This window comes from Trachemys scripta, chromosome 13, assembly GCF_013100865.1.
Source record: "Trachemys scripta elegans isolate TJP31775 chromosome 13, CAS_Tse_1.0, whole genome shotgun sequence".
In the NCBI taxonomy this organism is placed as follows: domain Eukaryota; kingdom Metazoa; phylum Chordata; order Testudines; family Emydidae; genus Trachemys; species Trachemys scripta.
This window is the reverse complement of record NC_048310.1, coordinates 28,141,518-28,160,524: the sequence shown is the minus strand read 5'-3', so window position 1 is coordinate 28,160,524 and position 19,007 is coordinate 28,141,518. Positions and strand designations below refer to the sequence as shown.

Sequence of the window (19,007 nt, the reverse complement as noted above, 5' to 3'; positions counted from 1 at the left end):
GTATTTCGTTCTGCAGACTAACAGAACCTACTAATAGGCACAGATCACTTGTTATCCTGAAAGGTCTAATCTCATCAAAACCTGCCAAAAACTCAGAGTTGTTCTGTTTTCCTCCTTTTCAATATGTCCGAATTCTCATAATTTGTAAAGAAGAATTACAGGTGCGACTGGTACCACTGTTTACTAAGGTTGCCGGGCACTTCCCATTAATTCAGTTACACTCTACCCGGATATAACGCTGTCCTTGGGAGCCAAAAAATCTTACCGCATTATAGGTGAAACTGCGTTATATCGAACTTGCTTTGATCCGCCGGAGTGCGCAGCCCTGCCCCTGCCCCCCCTCCCGAGCACTGCTTTACTGCGTTATATCCGAATTCATTTTATATCGGGTCGCGTTATATCAGGGTAGAGGTGCACTTCATAAACTTTAACAATGTGGGCTGAAATCTGACAGACTGGGTGTCTGCCTCAGGCTGAATGTATTTTAAAAAATTTCAGCCAAAATGACTCAGCGGTTTCTGAGAATGAGGCTATTGTTTTGCCCTTGTTAAATTCTGACAATCTTTAATTTGAAAAGATTTAGCACCCCCATGCTTTGGAGCAGAGACCTGAAATTTGGCAAGGGTTGGGCTTCATGTCAGGCATATGCCTTTTGCGGTCCCAATGAAAATCTGCCCAAATTTGGTTTAGTTGTAAAGCCGTTTGTAAACTGCAGGGTTTAAAAAAAAAAAAAAAGAATCCCAGCAAAATCATGGATAAGGGTTGGAATTTCACAGGACAGGCACAACTGCCAAGCCCCCCTTCGCCTCCCACTCTGTGGGGAGGCTGTGGCTGCATGATGGGGGTTAGCATGATGGTCCTATGCCAGAAGGGGGTGGGTAGAGGAAGGGGGGAGAAGCCACACTCCAGCCCCAGCAACCACTGCGGCTTCCTGTTTGGGCGGCAACCTGGCAGAGAAAAGGAGGCGGCACTGATACCATGCTGGTAGCTCTGCCTATAATTAAGGGTGAACCTTCCATTATAGGACCCTATTTTCAGTTTCTTATAACTTTGCCAAACTTGAACAGATCAGGATGGAATTCTCTATGCCAGGAGTCTGAGGCTGAATTTTTTGGGAAAGTTTCACCCTACTGCGAATGAGTTATGGGAAAATGAGATTGACAGTTAACCAAAAACTAATCAGAAGCATAACACTCCACTAAGTGCTATGTCAGCCACAATCAGCCATACTTACTGGAAGTAGATCTGAAACGTCATTTTCTCTTTTGACTTTTCCTTTAGGTGGTTCTTCCATTTCATCATCTTCTTTCAATACAGAGTTGTCTATTGTATCACTCACATTCTCCTCAGTTTCTGCCTCTGCAGTGAGTTTTAACCTTTGTGTTTCAGCTTCCTTCATGTGAATAACTGTTTCACCAGCATCCACCACTAGTGATTCTGAGAAAATCTTCAGGATAGCATTAATTGTGTTTGCCTGGCTACTGGATGGAATGGTGTCCTTTATATTCCAGACAGAGCCTAAACATGGGAGAGTTAGAATGTTAAAACCTTTAAACTACCTGGTGCATGGCCTTCTTGTAGCCATTGCAAAACCAGAACTTGTGCTAACTATAGTACTCAGTATCTATGTCACATCTTTCATCAAGAATCTCACAATACTTTTCAAAGACAGATATAGATCCCCATCTTACAAAAGGAGACTCTAAGGCACAAAAAAGTTTCCCCATGATCAGAGGTTTCATGGCATGGCTGAAAACAGAACCCATGTCCCCCAATTTCCAATCCCTTGCATTAACTGAGAAACAACTGCCTCCTTCAGAAAGGTACGAGTCCTTTATGAATTGAAATTTCAGGAGTTTTATAGACTTGTGACTTTCTGTTCAGTTCTTCAAGTGCCAACCTATATCGAACATTCAGGGCCCAAAACTGTAAGCTGGGGCAAACCTCATTATGTGAAGATGGACAAAATATTTCCATAGGGAAATCCTGGTGACACTTTGCCTGATAGATATAGCAGATCTTCAGGACACTGAATGAGTTTAATTTTGAGCTATTCGTGGTCTTAAAAGGACGAAGGGAGAGATTTTCTTCCACACTACATTGCTTGATTTTATTATTTGTCAGACCTATAAACAGTCAAAAAATAAAGAGAAATTAAATAAAACCCTCCCTTTCCAAGCACAGGTACTGAGTGCTTTAGACAGGAGAATTCTAGTTAATTGTACTTCAGTGTCAGAAAGCATCTTAACTGGAAGATGTAACACAAGATGGTGAAGCTAAAGGCAAAGCACCCAGTGGCCCAGGCCCTTTATATTGGGCTTTAAAAAACACGTTTGAAAACAGATTTTCAAAGTCCGTTTCAACACACTTCCAGCTAAACCAATTTCAGACAAGTCTTGATTGGCCAGCCTGGACAGGCCAGACTGTTGTAAAACTGCTTTCAAAAATCTCTGTTGCAGTGTAATAGGTTGGCCTCACACAGAGTGGCCAGATAAATCATGTTAGAAATGGTTTAAACATTGTTCTTGCTAAAACAAAGTTCAAAATCTATTTCCAAATGCTTCAAAGCCCAGCATAGGTAAGGTCAAGAGCAACATAGTTACTTTAATATTTACTATTGCTTTATTTCCATAGTAAGAACTAATGAATGAGTAACCAAATTGGGACTGAAATCACAATCAAGAGACAGCATTGCCTTTAGGCATGATTCAGATATTGGCTATGTTACGCTATATGGTTGTGAAAGATGACATATGAAACCCCAGGCTCTATGACAAAGGTATAACAGTGGCAGGAATAGATTTGAGAACAATCTACCCAACTCCTGCTTCTAAACTGGCACTTTGGCAACATCATAATTTGTTGCTATTACTTTGGCACGATGAAGAACTAAAACCTCTGCCACTCCCATCCCACTTTACCTTCTATACAGCATGTTCCAAATAGAAAAGTTAGGGTCCAGTTGAATCATACCTGCCGACAATGTCCTTAAAAGGATATGCTCCATGGTATTGTCTTGGGACAACATTATGGATTCCAATACTTGGTGTGCAGAAGTATTGAAAGAAGAAAGCAGCTCTGGGTTATCTTCCGTCACTGTCTGCAAGCAATGTGCTGTAGTGACAAAAACCAACCAAACAAAAGTGTATTGTTTTCAGATCTCTAACTGGATAGTACACTATTGTCCTGAAAGCTGCTCAATTTCAACAAGTGCGGGATAAAAGTAGTTTACGGTACTACACCGCCCCAACAATCTTTTTTCTACTAAAGATGGGTTTTCTTCTCCTTTTTTGTTGCATGAAAGACGCGTACAAACAGGTGAAAGTAACGCAAGAGCTTAGTCTTGCAAACCCTTTTGGGCATGAATAACTTTACCGAGGGAGCAGTCCCACTGAATTGAGTTACTCACATGCAGAAGTTATGTGGATAAAGCCCTGACTGACTGTATAAGAGAAACAGTGGAAGTGTTGAGAAATACTTGTAACAATATTAGTTAGAGCAAACATTTTCAGAGAAGTGGGATTTTTCAATTGATGGTGCCCCCATTACAAACTCATCCCCTTTCCCTAAAAAAGCTAAATTAGTTTATTTTTCTCCAGAAAACCTTCCCTCTCCCTCAAGCACTACAATACATCACTCCCCTTTTGGAGTGAGAACAAGCATACAAGATTTCAAACTCCAAAGTGTAATTTTTAGAAGGAGCCTTTTTGAAGTTCTTATTTTCAGCTGTGACTCTATAGGATCATTAACATGACCCTATAAATCAGTGTATTGCAGGGCTAGATATATATTCGTAGCTCAGACTACATGATGAACACCACTTACCTACTGAGATAGCCAGATCTACATTTGTGGAAAATTTCTTCAAATATTGTAACACAACATCCAAGCACCCTTCTTTATTAAATATAGATACTGCCGTACCATTGCACTCACTAAGAAAAACAAAGAATGATAAAACATTTTTCACTTTTAACAAAAGTCACTCTAATAGAACTCAAACAATTTATTCAAACATTTTATTTTTGGAATTTATATTTTTATTAATCAATTTTTTAAAAAAACTAACAGCTCCAGGACACATTTTCCACTTTAAAGGGTGGTTCTTTTCCAGTAAGTAATAAGAAGTCATTGTTCCAGCACAGATAGTTGGCATTCAGGAGTCTGTACTAAGTTTCTAAAACCATCTGAAAGGTCCCATTTACTTTAATTATCTTACTGATCTTACTTGTATTTATTTAAATTGCCTCACCTATTTCACTTAGAACCAAAATATTAAGACGGGACTGTGACTTCTACAGATCAGAAACACCACAGAACTCAACCATGGCCAGGAAACTTGTGAGAATTATTATTTATCTAGTTCCCAAAATATGTTAAGTGCTTTACAAAACATGGTCCCTGTCTCAAAGTCACTTACATTTGAAATAAGACCTGACAAGTGACGAATACAAGAAATCTAGTTCTATCGAGGGCAAGGGTTACACAACAAAAGGTTATATGGCAGCACAGAGACTTGTGCATGCAGTTATTTTATAGTTCTGTGTGTGTCAGACACTAAGGCCCCAACCCTGCTACTACCCCATGCTGGTAGATGCCTGGAGCCCAAATGAAGACAGTAGGGCTTCAGATGGGCTCAAGGTTCCACCCCCATGGAGCAGCTTACATGATGGAGCCAAAATGAACAACAACAAAAAACAATTCTAGGTTGAAATTCAGTTCGAACTCTTAGCCCAAGTCTTTGTCAGATTGTGTCATCCCAATGTTTGCACTAGAGTTTCTATTAATATTGTTTCTGTTTCTCTTTGTGCAACCTATAATTTTCTTCATGTCAGTTACACAAATCAATGTAAATTAGTAACAGGACTATTCACATGCTTAAATATGCTTAAGCACTCATCCTGTATCCAAGCACTAACGGGCACTGGGAACATCTGCAGAGGGAGGAGGAAGAAAAGAAATCCTCACTCTTTCCCCCCACAATGGTGGCGCCTAATAGCTAGAAAATCATGGCTCTTATGTATAGCATAACTGGATGTGTTCCATTGCTACGAAGTCGCCCATCCCCACACAGGAGGTGGCAGGATTTGGCCCAACAGAGGAGATGCCTGCCTAAAACAAGTGACATTTCTCTTTACAATGTCAGATAGCAGGAGGGAGGGGGAAGCTATTTCTAGCAAGGGTGGCATGATCCATCATTTTAATCTTCCCCTCAGGATTGCAGTACCTGGGGAAAGCACACAGTGGACAAATCTGTTATCAGGTTGTGCATTGCTTCAGTTGCCTTTGATTTTAACATTTTGCTGAACCCGGTCAGTGTCCCCTTTCTTTATGCTACAGATCTGCATAGGTCACTTTAAGCACTCTCTTCACTATTCTGTTACTCTTCTGCAGCATTCTCTCCATTACAGACACCCTAAAGGTTTACTAACCTCTATGTTCTATAGGTCTTAATTCTTTCCCTATTTCAATACTCCATATTCCTACCTAGACATTCTGCATTCTCCTTAATGTCCTCTCCCTCTAGATTCAGCACTCTTTACACTTTCACGGAGTGATCTCTAGGTGCTGATAGAATGGGCACAGGAAACTCCACTCTACCCCTTCAGTGGAGAATGCAGAGCCCAGCAGTATATGGGGCACCCTAGGTTTCCATTCTGTGGCTTTGCTATAAATATTAGGGGACTCCCATTTATACAATCCATGATTTGGAGCATTCCAGAACTCAAGAGGCCGGAATTCAACAAAATCAATTATAAAACTCCTCTTGGCTTCACTGAGTGTGTGATCAGGCCCACAGAGAGTAGTTTAATTGTAGCAAAACATTAGGCTCCAGCAGCAGGGACTCAAGTGGGGCCTACATTCCCCATTGAGGCTGGGACAGCACTGGAGTCTCCTGGTTGGACTATAATGTTCCCCTACTTCTCCATTACAGAATGGTCCTACAGGAAATTTGGGAGGTGTAGTCTTCAGTCTCCCATGAACTGCAGAAAAAGTCTTCACCTTCAGAGTGACTATGATATAGTAGTTGCACAAAAGCCAAAAATCACGGTTTAGGCTGAGTAGCTCTTGGAAGTCAGATTTCAGCACAGTCCTACCTGTTTGATTAATAATAATTTTAAAATAATAACTTTGTGGATCTTCAAGATCTTTCACTTACAAAATATGTTTTTTGTTATTTGCCATTTATGGGGAAAGGTATATAAATACATTTTCCAAGTTTGAAAAGGAATAACCATGTTAATATATAAACTACTTTCAGGAATGAAGTGATCAGATATTATTGCTTTTATCTTCACTGGGGCATATCAGGTCAAACCATTTTTCAAAGGAACTAGATATATAAGAAAAGCATCTGTGTTAATATTAAAATGGAGCTTACCATACATTCCACAGCACATTAACAGCCTCATTGGCTATGTCTTCAACACAATTTTTCTTTGTATCTTTGCATTTCGTGGGGGAGACCTCGTTGGCCTCTAGTCCAGCACTGCACTGTAACCAAATAGGCAAAAAGGAATTGGAAAAAAACTGGACAAGAGAAAAAAATTGAAAGTAGAGATCTCAGGACAGCTACTTAATGACAGAAATTACAGTTCATCTGCAACTCTTCATGGCAAACAGTGTCATATACAAATTCAACTATTCCTTTCTACAGAAAAGAAATTATCACACCTTTACAAAATCACCTTGTACGATGTCTTGTCACAAATACCCTCATTTTCAAAAGCATTTTCTTATAGATAAATAAACTTGTTAAACTTTTGTCTGACTGCCACAAGAAAAAACAGTGCCAGATACTTCTCAGAAACACTGGAATGTCCATTAATACTAATAATTAAACACTTTTACAGAATGTCATCTGCATATCTCACAGCACGGAGAGGATGGATTTGGGGAGACTCAGGACTCCAAGGGCTGTTGGAGTCACCCCTCAAGGAGTGACTAACGTTACAAACATGGCTAATGTGGAGAACTGGGAAATATGTTGTTTTTTTATAAATGTCATATGCCCCTCTGTGTAATCACCCTGTCTGAATGCATAGTTAGACCAAAAAGGATTGTTAACGAAACCAGACTGGAAAGACTCAGAATTTAGGAGAAACACTGTTCTGTTAAATGATTGCCCCTATGCTGAGGGAAGCTATCAGGCTGACACAGAGACTTACTGGAAATTAGGGGTCTGCAGCAACCATGCTGTAACTTGGTGCCCAAAGAGAAGAGAGGGGCACCAGAGCTAAGTCAGGTCTACCCAGGGCCTCAAGGGGAATGCCAAGTGTAGGTAAGACAATGTACGTGTAGATCTCTGTTAATTTAAATCCACTTCTCTAAGAGCTGAGTACCCTTTGGCAAAACAAATATTCTTTGTTTTCAAGAATCTGTTCCTGTGTCACTGCATACTATTCTTGTCCATAAACCCCCAGAGGAAAACTCTTGCAGGTGCCAAGTCCATGGGCTTACTACGTAATATCGTTGACAGCTAGCAGGCATAAATCAGAGACCCAATGGGAGAGTGGAGGTTCGTGGAATCCCATCCCAAAGGGAAGTGGAGACCTTCTACTTAAAAGGGATGCACTCAGTGGACTGGAAAAGGGTCTCAGAAGGGCAGCCTACACAGGGATTAACAGTTATCCACATTTTATAAATGGGGAAAGTTAGGCACAGAGGTTAAGTAGCTTGTCCAAAACACAGTAAAGTCAGCGGATAGATGGAACCCAGGTCTTGACTCTCAGTCTTGGGCCTTATCCACTGGACCAAATGGAGACTATATAGTACAATTAGCGGTATTAGAAACACTTTATCTTACTGTGACTAGTACAGCGTTGCCAACTGTAAATTCAATCATTAATTTGGATTACAGCACTCACTGTGAACCTCAGTAGACATAGCATGTAATGTAAAATTGTAAAGATCCTGCAATCAGATTTGCTTGCATGATTCGCCCTCCCTATATCTCTGTGGGGTCCCATTAACTTCAATGGACCTCTGTGTGGGCACAGGGGTCTGTGCTAGCAGATCAGAGTGCAGAATCAGGTCCTTGCTTGGGATCTCTCTCTAGATTTGCATATAATTTTGATAAACTCTCATAGAAATAAAGTGTTCCATTTGTATAATAATTTATGTGAAAAGGGATTAGTAGCAATTCCTTAGGGAGCTGTGACATTTTGGGGATCATCACAACCAGTAAGGGGCTCAGTCACTGCCTGCCCTCTGACCTTGGGGTGCCTTAATGCTCTGCTGCTACGGCTCTGATTTCAAACATAAGCTCCCAAGCTGCTTTTTATCCATTGCATACAAGGACTCGATTTTCTCATTCTCCCCTTTCCTTCATTATTCCTCTTGACCCGAAATAAACAAAAGAAAATAACCTGTGGAGCTTGTACTTTGTTCCCTCACTTTTCAATCCACTAGGGTTTGTTCAGCAAGTGTTTGGAGTGTGAACCTTAGTTCACTGATACTGAAGTGCAACTCCTGTACCAACTATGCTACTGTGACATCTCGGAGATCATCCAGATGAGTAAGGAGCTCTGTAACCACCTGCCCTGTACCTTGGGGTGCCTTAAACGCTGTATGGCTCAGAACCCTGATATCAGTAGCTAGCCCACAAGCACAAGGTCTCACCCTGGCTTCCACCAGCTTAGTCACTCCTTGAGGGGTGACTCCATCATCCCTTGAAGTCCTGAGTTTCCCCAAATCCATCCTCCCCGAGTTCATAAATACCAGTCACCTGGACCATTCCCGTGAAGGCATGAAACAGGCCCCCTACTTATCAGTTTACTTTGGCGCACGCACTCCACACAGTTTGCACAACAGATCTGCTTGGGGATAAAAAACAAATACAAAAGAAGTGGATTTAATAGAAAAACCCCAGATTCAAATATGAAATAGTAAAGGAAAGCAAACATACACAAGTTACCCAGCAAACAAACAAAGATGCAGCCTCACCCTTGGTCTACACCACACACTTCCTTCAGTACAACTGTGTCACTCAGGGGTGTGAAAAATCTGCACCCCAAGTGACGTAGGTATACCGACCTTATCCTCCTGTGTAGACAGTGCTACGTCTGCGGGAGAGCTTCTCCCACTGACATAGCTATCGTCTCTCATGAGGTGGCGTTATTAAGCTGACAGGAGAGCTCTCTCCCATCAGTTTAGAGCATCTTCACCAGACTCACTGCAGCTGTGCCAATGTAAATTTGTAGCGCAGAACTGCCCTCGGGGTTTACACTTCCATCTTCAATAAAATCCCTTTTCTAATACAAGTTACCTATTGCCTTTGAACAATTCAGCATACGCCCCAGATATTGGGGGGCATTAGCGTCCACAGACTGCTTCCCATCTAGAGACTGTCCCTCAGTTGCCTTTCACTTCCAAACCCTTCCATTTTAAAAGGCTTTGCAGGGTTTTCTTTTTCTTCAATCACTACAGATATTCAAAGTGGGAAAACACCCACTTGTCTCAATGACTTTCATTAACTTTAATGGCCCATCATTGTCTTTTCCTGGGTTGTGCAATGGTTACTTGAGTCTGATTTTGTGTGAACACCTGGCTCGGGAGGTGCCTCTCCCTGTCTGATTGCTCAGTGTCCTGCTGGGAGGTGGAGTTGAAGTTTATGAGCATATGAGTTCTCCATATACACAAATCCATAATTTCATAACCATAGTCTGTGTACATACCTCATAATGATTTTTAAGTTTAGAACTTTACAACCTTTCACAAAAGACCTTATTTGGCATGTTTGTCTAGTATAACGTCATTATATATGGTTTCAGAGTAACAGCCGTGTTAGTCTGTATCCGCAAAAAGAAGAACAGGAGTACTTGTGGCACCTTAGAGACTAACAAATTTATTAGAGCATAAGCTTTCGTGGACTACAGCCCACTTCTTCGGATGCTTATTCTTTAGCATTCAACCCCCCTGTTCTCCCCTTGCGGTGTCTGGTTGCTGATTGTCACACGTGCAATTTATTTTCAACTAATATCCTAATTCTGCTTGATTGTATCTACTACAAATAGAAAAAAAACACATTTGCAATTCTAACACTATGAAATATGTTAATCTTGCCAGAATTTCTGCTTAAATATCAAGTGACTCCTTCAGAACAATTTTACAAACACTTCACAGTAGTTTTGAAAAGAGAAAGACATGGAAAATTTAAAAATTGTATAGAAGTTAAAAAAAACCACCACAACAACTAACATACCTCTTTCAAAAGCGCTACAAGGGGTGTCATGATATCTTTAGTCACCATGTCATCACAAACTTCAAATCCTCCACAAGCACTGAGATTTCTGGAACAAGTTAAATGCCTTGGATCACATATTATAAAGTTATCTGCCTTGAATATTTCAAATATATTTAAATATTTCTACAGTAACAGATTTGGAGGTTATGACAGGTTTTACTTTCTTCTTTAAAGTAACGTTTAATTACTAAGGTGATACTGCATGAATCACCTGCTTTTAGTCTATTACATTTCTTAATCTAAAAATATATTAAACTCAGTTTTAAAAAAACAGACTTATGTAGATAGCAGAGCAATGAGCCAAAGCCACGGCAGCAAGTCTCAGAGCCCAGGTCAACTGACTCAGGCTTGCGCTACGGGGCTAACAATAGATGTTCAGTGTAGATGTTCAGGCTCAGGCTGCAGCCTGGGCTCTGTGACCTGGTGAGGAGAAAGCGTCTCAGAGCCCAGGCTCCAACCCCGAGCCCAAACGTCTACACTGCTATTTTTAGTCCTGTAGCACAAACCCAAGTCAGATGACCTGGGCTTTCAGACTTTGCCATGAGTCTTCCCCCCGCAGTGTAGATGTCCCCTGAGCCTATTTTATTCCTACTAAAATATGGCAAGATTTCATTTGGGAAACATATCCCCGGGCCCTTCCTTCTGATATCCTGGAAGCTAATCTTTAAAGCATGTGTGTGCAAAACATTTACAGGAAACTGTTACTAAACACATTTCTAAAGGAAACGCTAACATTATGCTTTTGTTCAAATAAAGAAAGCCAACAGTAGGTCAGGGTGCAGTACAGTTAGTCCCATACAATTTTGTCAGATATAAAAACTAGCTATTTTGAATTTTCTCACTAACCCACTGCTCCCAAACCATTATCAAAACAAAGATTTCCACATGAAACATATTTTCAAGCATTTAAAATTTTCTCTCTTAGGGTACATCTACACTACAGGGGGGAGTCGATTTAAGATACGCAAATTCAGCTACGTGAATAGCGTAGCTGAATTCGACGTATTGCAGCCGACTTACTCCGTTGTGAGGACGGCGGCAAAATCGACTTCTGCGGCTTTTTGTCGGCGGCGCTTACTACCACCTCCGCTGATGGAGTTAGAGCGCCGATTTGGGGATCGATTGTCGCGTCCCAACGGGACGCGATAAATCAATCCCCGAGAGGTCGATTTCTACCCGCCGATTCAGGCGGGTAGTATAGACCTAGCCTTAGTATTTCTTTCTATTACAGAGATGGAACACAACATGCCACAGGAAGCAGGAACCAGAGTAGCAACAACTACTAACGTAAGCTGTGATCTTGCAATGAGACCCTAGTTGTGCTTTACTGAAGTTAATGAGCATCTGTCCATATGAATCTCATTGTGAGATCAGGATCATAGTCATTCGTACATCAAGACTTTTCTGATTACAACAACATATATAATAGGGTTAAAGTAAAAAACCCAAAGATGACAATATTCAAGAAATTCCTCTTCTCTACTGTACCAATAACAACTCCTTCTTCTATAATACATTATCAATCACTTACCGGAGAGCTCCCGCAGCTGTCTCACGAACAGCTAAACTTTGATCAAGCAACATGGGACCCAAACACCGGACAACATCTCTCTGCAGAAAGGCTGGGATTGCATGCTTCTGCTGCAACATTTTGGAAATGCTAGCACAGGCAAACTCTCTTACATCAGCACTTGGATGCTGCAGCTGAGGAGACAGGACAAGGGAGATTAGAAAGCAAGTTCACCAGAAGGTTACATTGTAGCAAGAGACAAATCTTGTCATTCCCTCCTCCCCCACCCCCCACCATCACCCTGCATTGTCTTCCCCCTCATCATGTTTTCTTATTTCTGTAAAGGAAGAAGACTACATTTTTAAAAGAACTAAAGACTTCTAAAAATCAGAAGATCTTCACCTAGTTTTAAACTCTGAAAGGCAAAAATCATATCAAAAGAAAAATGAGCATACAAGAGACAAGGGAAGCAATGATTTGTTCAATCAGTTCAAATAATCACGGACTACCAAAAGTCTGATTATTGAAAAACAGATTTGATTTCTCACACTCATATAACATGTCTACGTGAGTTTTAAGTGCAAACCTCTTCGATGACACTAGTGAAAAATGAAGGGTTATGATGGGTGAGTGGCTACATCTATTGGCGGGGGGAGGGGGAGGTATGTATGTTCTCTTAATATTGCTGAGTCCTTGACGATCTCCTCTCCCTGTCTGCAGGCTAAAGTTCTGCTCAGGTAGACTCATTTTTTCCACAGGGTTTACAACCCACTGGGCCAACAACAGCTGTTTCAAAGAGCAGGAGCAGCAGACAAGTGGAAAGAGGCAGAAGATGTGACGTACTAGTTCCCCAGGACAGGGCTTCTGGTGGCAAACAGGAAGAATACAGAGAAGTGGGTTGGTCAGGGGGCCTTACGTGTCAAAGACTAAACTACACTATTTTTCTTTCAAAGGGAGAGCAAGTTTGGCCATTTACTCTGCGTGACCTTCCCTTTTAAGAAAAGCAATAGTCAGGGAGAAAAAAAGAGTGAGTTAAACTTCAGATGTCCAGTTGCCTCCTCTTTCCCTCCTCAAGAATGGTACCAAGACTCAAGGGAAGAGCTGAGGTATATGTGGCAAGACAGATGGCTGGTGAGATGGAGGCACCTGAAAGCTTGCCAGTGGAGGAAGGCAGAGAGGTATGGTTGTGTGTTAGACTCAGACTTTAAGGCCAGAACGGATCATCATAATCATCCAATCTGACCTCCTGCACATTGCAGGTCACAGAACCTCACCTGCTCACTCCTGTAATAGACCCATACACTCTGGCTGAGTTACTGAAGTCCACAAATCATGGTTTAAAGATTTCAAGTTACAGAGAATCCACCCTTTACACTTGTTTAAATCTGCAAGTGACCTGTGCCTCATGCTGCAGAGGAAAGCGAAAAAAAAACAGGGTCTCTGGAATCTGACCCATGGGAAAATTCCAACCCCAAATATGGTGACCAGTTAGACCCTGAGCATATCGGCAAGACCAGCCAGCCAGACACCTGGGCAAGAATTCATTGTAACTCAGAGCCCTCCCCATCACCAGCCATTGGAGACATCTGCTACTAGCAGTCACAAATCAGCTACATGCCATTGACAGCAATCTTATCATACAATCACCTCCACAAACTTACCAAGCTCAGGCTTTATATGTTTTTTGCCCCCACTACTACCCCTTAGGAGGCCGTTCCAAAACTTCACTCCTCTGATGGTTAGAAACCTTCCTCTAAGTCCAAGCCTAAACTTGTTGATGGCCAGTTTGTATCCATTTGTTCTTGTCTCAACATCAGCACTAAATAACTCCTCCCACTCCGTGGTATTTATCCCTCTGGTGTATTTATAGAGCACAATCATATCTGCTATCATCCTTCTTATGATTAAGCTAACACAAGCCAAGCTCTTTGAGTCTCCTATCATAAGGTAGGTTTTCCAGTCCTCTGATTAGCCTTTTTCACTGCTGCATCACACTGGCGGCTCATAGTCATCCTATGATCAACCAATACACCCAGGTTTTTCTCCTCCTCTGTCGCTTCCAACTGATAAGGCCCTAGCTTATAGCAAAAATTCTTGTTGTTAGTCCCTTTGCACTATTAAATTTCATCTAATTTCTATTACTCCAGCTTTCAACATCAAGATCTTCTTGTATGATATCCCAATCCTCCTCCATACTGGCAATACCTCCCAACTTTGTGTCATCTGGAAATTTTATTAACACACTTTCTCTTTTTGTACCAAGGTTATTAATAAAAATATTAAATAAGATAGGTCCTAAAACCGATCCCTGAAGAACTCCACTAGTAATCTCTCTCCAGCCTGACAATTCACCTTTCAGTATGACCCATAACCAGTTCCTTATTCACCTTTCCATTCTCATATTAATCTCCATCTTCTCCAATTTAACTAATAATTTCCCATGTGGCACTGTAGCAAATGCCTTACTGAAATCCAACTTAGATTAGATCAACTGATTTTTTAGACAAAGGAAATGCAGTAATCTTCTCAAAGGAGGAGATCAGGTTGGTCTGGCACAATCTACCTTTTATAAAACTATGTTGCATCTTATCTCAATTACTGTTTACCTCTATGTCCTTAACTACTCTCTCTTTCAAAATTTGTTTCAAAACCTTGCATACAATTGAGGTCAAACTAACAGGACTGTGGTTTCCCAAATCACTTCACCCCTCCCCCCCCATTTCTGTTGTTGGTTTTGTTTTCATTTCCCCGCCCCGCCCTCCCCCCTTCCCTTAACTTGCAGGTACTCTACAATGAAGAACCTGCCATGGGAGCACAACAATGGGTTGCCAATACCACGGCTAGATTTTCCTCTACCTGCACCTATGAGGCCCTCGCCAGACAGACAACCTGACCCTGGAGGCTTCCGCCCAAGCCCTGGTCTTAACTTGCTGAGAACGCAGCTTGCACATTCCCACCTGCTGCGAGAGGTGTCTGTTGATTGAGTCTTTCAGGAAGCAGGTAAGAGAGCTGCAGGATGAGGCAGCTTGTCTGCATAGTATCCAAGAGCATGAAGACTTTATTGACAGGATGCACATGGAAACATCCAAGATGGAGGATGCTAGCCAACTACAGACGACGACTGTACCAGAGAAGGAGAACTGGCTGCTGGCCACCTCAGGCCATAGACTTTGCTCCGCCCTCAACCCAGGTCCCCCATTCATCAAGGTAAAGTACCAGTATGCAGTATTTGCAACAGGAGGTGAGGAGCAGACCTCAATGGCTGAGGAGGAGCCACCTGCCCCCAAGCTGGGAGGCTCACGACCACCACACACAAGGAGGCGGCAGCATAGGGTGCTGATAGTCAGAGACTCTCTTCTGAAGCGGACAGAGGCATCCAACTGCAGACCTGACATGATGTCCTGAGAGATGTGCTGCCTACCTACAACTTGCATCTGAGACATTACAGAAAGGCTGCCAAGGCTCATCTGTCCCTCTGACCACTCACTACTCCATGTGGCTCATCCACATAGTCACCAATGATACTGACAGGTATGACCCTGAAAAGTTCAACAATGACTATAGGGCTCTGGGAGGGAGGGTAAAGGAATCAGAAGTGCGGGCTGTATTTTCATTTATCCTCCTGGTTGACGGTAAGGGAGGAACATGCACATCCTGGAGAAGAATCCATGGCTTCACAGATGGTGTTGACAGGAGGGCTTTGGTTTCCTCGACCACAGGATGCTGTTCTGGGAAGAAGGTCCGCAGGGAAGAGATGGGGTCCACCTGACCAAGAAGGGAAAGAGCATCTTCACGCACCAACTCGTCAACCTAGCAAGGAGGGTTTTAAACTACATTAAAAAGGGGCAGGTGATAAAAGCTCACAGGTAAGCATAAAAAAAGATGACCTTAACAGAGCACTAGTTGTTGTGGGGTGAGGGAGAGAGACGGAAAATTACAATAGGGCCATAGGAGCAACAAGAGGGAAATGAGTGGAAAAATCTGCTCAACATCTTAGATATCTATATGCAAATTCAAGAGGTATGGAAAATAAACAGGAAGAAGTGGAAATATGAGTACACAAGCTAAACTATGCCTTAGTTGGCATCACTGAGACTTAGAGGGATAAAGCTCATGACTGGAATACTGGTATAGAAGGATATAGCTTGTTCAGGAAGGACAAGCAGGGTAAAGAAGGAGGAGGTGTTGCATTATACATCAATAATATATAGACTTGTTTTGAGTTCCAGAGGGTGAGAGACAGACCAGTGGAAAGTATCTGGTGAAAGAGAAAACGGATAAAAAATAGGGGTGATGTCATGGGAGCGGCTACTCCAGACCACCAAATCAAGAAGAGGAGTTGAATGAAGCATTTCTACAATAAACAGAAATATCCAATACACAAAACCTGGTAATAATGAATTATTTTAATTAGTTAGACATCTGTTGGAAAGTAATTCGGCAAAACACAAAATTTCCATTAAGTTCTTAGAATATACTGGGGACAACTTTTTGTTTCAGAAAGTGGAGGAAGTAACCAGGACTGACATTTTTGATGGATTCTGACCAACAGGGAGGAACTGGTAATGAAACTGAAGGTGGAAAACAATTTGGGTGAAAGTGACCATGAAATGACAGATTTCATGATTCTAAGAAAAGGAAGGAGTGAAAGCAGCAGAATAAGGACAATGGATTTCAAAAACAAAAAACAAAAAAGAGACTCAGAGAACTAGTAGGTAAGGTCCCCTGAGAAGAAAATCTAAGGGAAAAAGGAGTTGAGGAGAGCTGACAATATTCAGGAGACAATATTAAAGGCACAGCTGCAAACTATCCCATTGCAAAGAAAAGACAGGAAGACTAGTAAAAGGCCAATATGACTGTATCAGAAGCTCTTTAATGATCTGAAAATTAAAAAGAAATTCTACAAAGAGTGGAGACATGAACAAATTGCTAAGAAGGAGTAAAAAAAGAATACCACAAGCACATAGGGACAAAATAAGAAAGCCTAACGCACAAAATGAGTTACACCTAACAAGAGATTTAAAACATTATAAGAGGTTCTTTAAATACATTAGGAACAAGAGAAAGATGAAGCAAAACATAGGTCCTCTACTTAGTGGGGAAGAAGAGCTAATAATAACGGATGACATCCAGGCAGCTAAGGTTTTGCTTCAATCGTCACTAAAAAGGTTAATAGTGACCAAATAGGCAACACAATTAATATTAACAGGCCAGATCCGCCCCCAGTCCCACTCCACTCCGTTCCACCTCCTACCCAGCTCTGCCCTCATTCCTTCTCTGCCTCCCAGACCAGTTCCACCTCTAGCCCCAACTCCTTCCTCTCCCCAGTTCCACCTTCAGACCAAGCTCCATGGCTGAAGAAGCCTTGGTTGTGCAGTAATAGAGGGAGGGGTGAGAACAGATTCCGTTAATGCTTAGGAGGGATGGTGACTGAAAAAGTTTGTGCAACACTGGGCTAGGTCACAGTACTGCTGAAAAGGATGTGGAGGTTAATATGAGTTGACAATATGATGCAGTTTCAAAAAAGGATAATATTCTTGGGTGTATTCATAGCAGCATCATATGTAAGGTACAGAAGGTACTTGCTCTATTTGGCAGAGATGAGGCCTCAGCTGGAGTATCGTGTCCAATTCTGAGCGCCAAACTTTAGAAAAAACGCAGACAGACTGGACAGAGTCCAGAGGAGAGCACCAAAAATGATAAAAGATTTAGAAAACCTGATCTATGAGGAAAGGTTAAAAAAAAACTAGCCACGTTTAGTCTTGAGAAAAGAAGACAGAGTGGACCAATAACAGTCTTCCAATATGTTAAGGGCTTTTATAAAGACAACAGTGATCAATTGTTCTCTGTGTTCACTAAAGGCAGGACAAGAAATAATGGGTTTAAAATCTGCAGCAAGGGACATTTAGGTTAGATATTATGAAAAACTTTTGAACTATAAAAGTAGTTAAACTCTGGAATAGGCTTCTAAGGGAAGATGTGGAATCACCATCATCGAAGATTTTAAAGAAAAGGCTAAATAAACACCTGGTCAGGGATGGTCTAGATTTACTTGGTTCTGCCTCAGACTGGACTTGACTTCTCAAGGGCCCTTCCAGCCCTACACTTGTATGATTCTCTACTAAACAGATGACAACCCACCACTTGGTGTCTGACAGCAATCTGTGCATTTCTCACAGAAGTTACTGCCCACATTGTAGCCACTTCCCCTCTGAAGAGATGCGGGGGGGGGGGGGGGGGGGGGCGGTCCATCTCCCTGTATGGTGCTAGCATACACATCCCAGGTGGGAAACTGGCCAGCGAAGGCTTTAGAACCAAGGCTACCTACTGCCCACCACAGATCAAGCCTTAGCCAGGTGCAAAGTGCAGCCTCTTCCGGCACAGAGGCCACAGCTCCCCTCCCAGATTCAGGGGAGGGTAAACCAGGCTCAAAAACCACCTACCCATCAATCTGCCGGAGCCTGCACGGCTCAAAGCACGCTACTGAAGACACACCCAGGCCTTCTCCTCCTCCCTGACACACGTGGGCGGGGGGTCAGGTAGGGGGTCCCGGCCCACAAAAGGAGAGACCCTCCCCCCCCTTGCTGGGAGAGCTGCTTGCAGAGCACTAGCCGTGTGTGTAGGGGGGAGCAGCAGGGCTCCAGCCCCCCACACACCGACTTGCGGGGAGGAAGGGAGAAGCTACTTTCACTTACTTTCTCCAGGAGCTCAGCGGCAGAGGAGCCTCCATCGCCGTCTTCCCCGGCCGGCCCCTCCCCGCCAGCCGCCCGCTGCGGGCCGGCTGGGGAGAATGGGGCGCTCCGAAACCTCTTGGCCTTGCTCTTGCCCATGGTGTTTGCCCGCGGATGGGGAGCGGCGACCCTGCCCCGCCGGGCCGAAGGCGAGCGCAGAGCCCCCACGTGTGCGGCCGCAATCCGGCCGGCCCTGACCCCTGCGCAGGCGCCGTGGAGAGGAAGGCGCGGCTGGTCCCCGATCCGCGAGGGGGCGCTGCGCCGGCCCGGTAGCGTACGCCGCGGCCTACAATAGCGCCCTGGGCTCTGCGCCACTGCAGGCTCTCCCGGCGCCCCAGCCCGGCTGCAGCGTGCACGGCCCGGGGGCAGGACACCCAGCTGCACGGCCAGCGCACATCGCTGTGTGACAGACGAGGCCCAGCCCCGGCTGCTCCTTTACCAGGCTGGAAAGAAGCTGAGCCGTGCACTCCTTCCTTCCGCGGCTGCCCCGGCTACATTTTTCACAGGTGAGAAGAGCCGA

General features: G+C 43.1%; 1 protein-coding gene across 1 annotated transcript in view; it reads right to left on the bottom strand.

Moving 5' to 3' along the window:
- Positions 1-18,673, bottom strand: part of HEATR3 (HEAT repeat containing 3) — a 35,391-nt gene extending 16,718 nt beyond the window's left edge. The window contains exons 1-7 of the mRNA XM_034788696.1: positions 18,452-18,673; positions 11,778-11,950; positions 10,205-10,292; positions 6,383-6,495; positions 3,826-3,935; positions 2,974-3,114; positions 1,235-1,518 (exon numbers count right to left, since the gene is read on the bottom strand). Coding sequence (XP_034644587.1) covers positions 1,235-1,518; positions 2,974-3,114; positions 3,826-3,935; positions 6,383-6,495; positions 10,205-10,292; positions 11,778-11,950; positions 18,452-18,586 — 1,044 coding nt within the window. The 5' untranslated portion in view covers positions 18,587-18,673. The remainder of the gene's footprint in view (positions 1-1,234; positions 1,519-2,973; positions 3,115-3,825; positions 3,936-6,382; positions 6,496-10,204; positions 10,293-11,777; positions 11,951-18,451) is intronic.
- Positions 18,674-19,007: the final 334 nt, after the last annotated feature.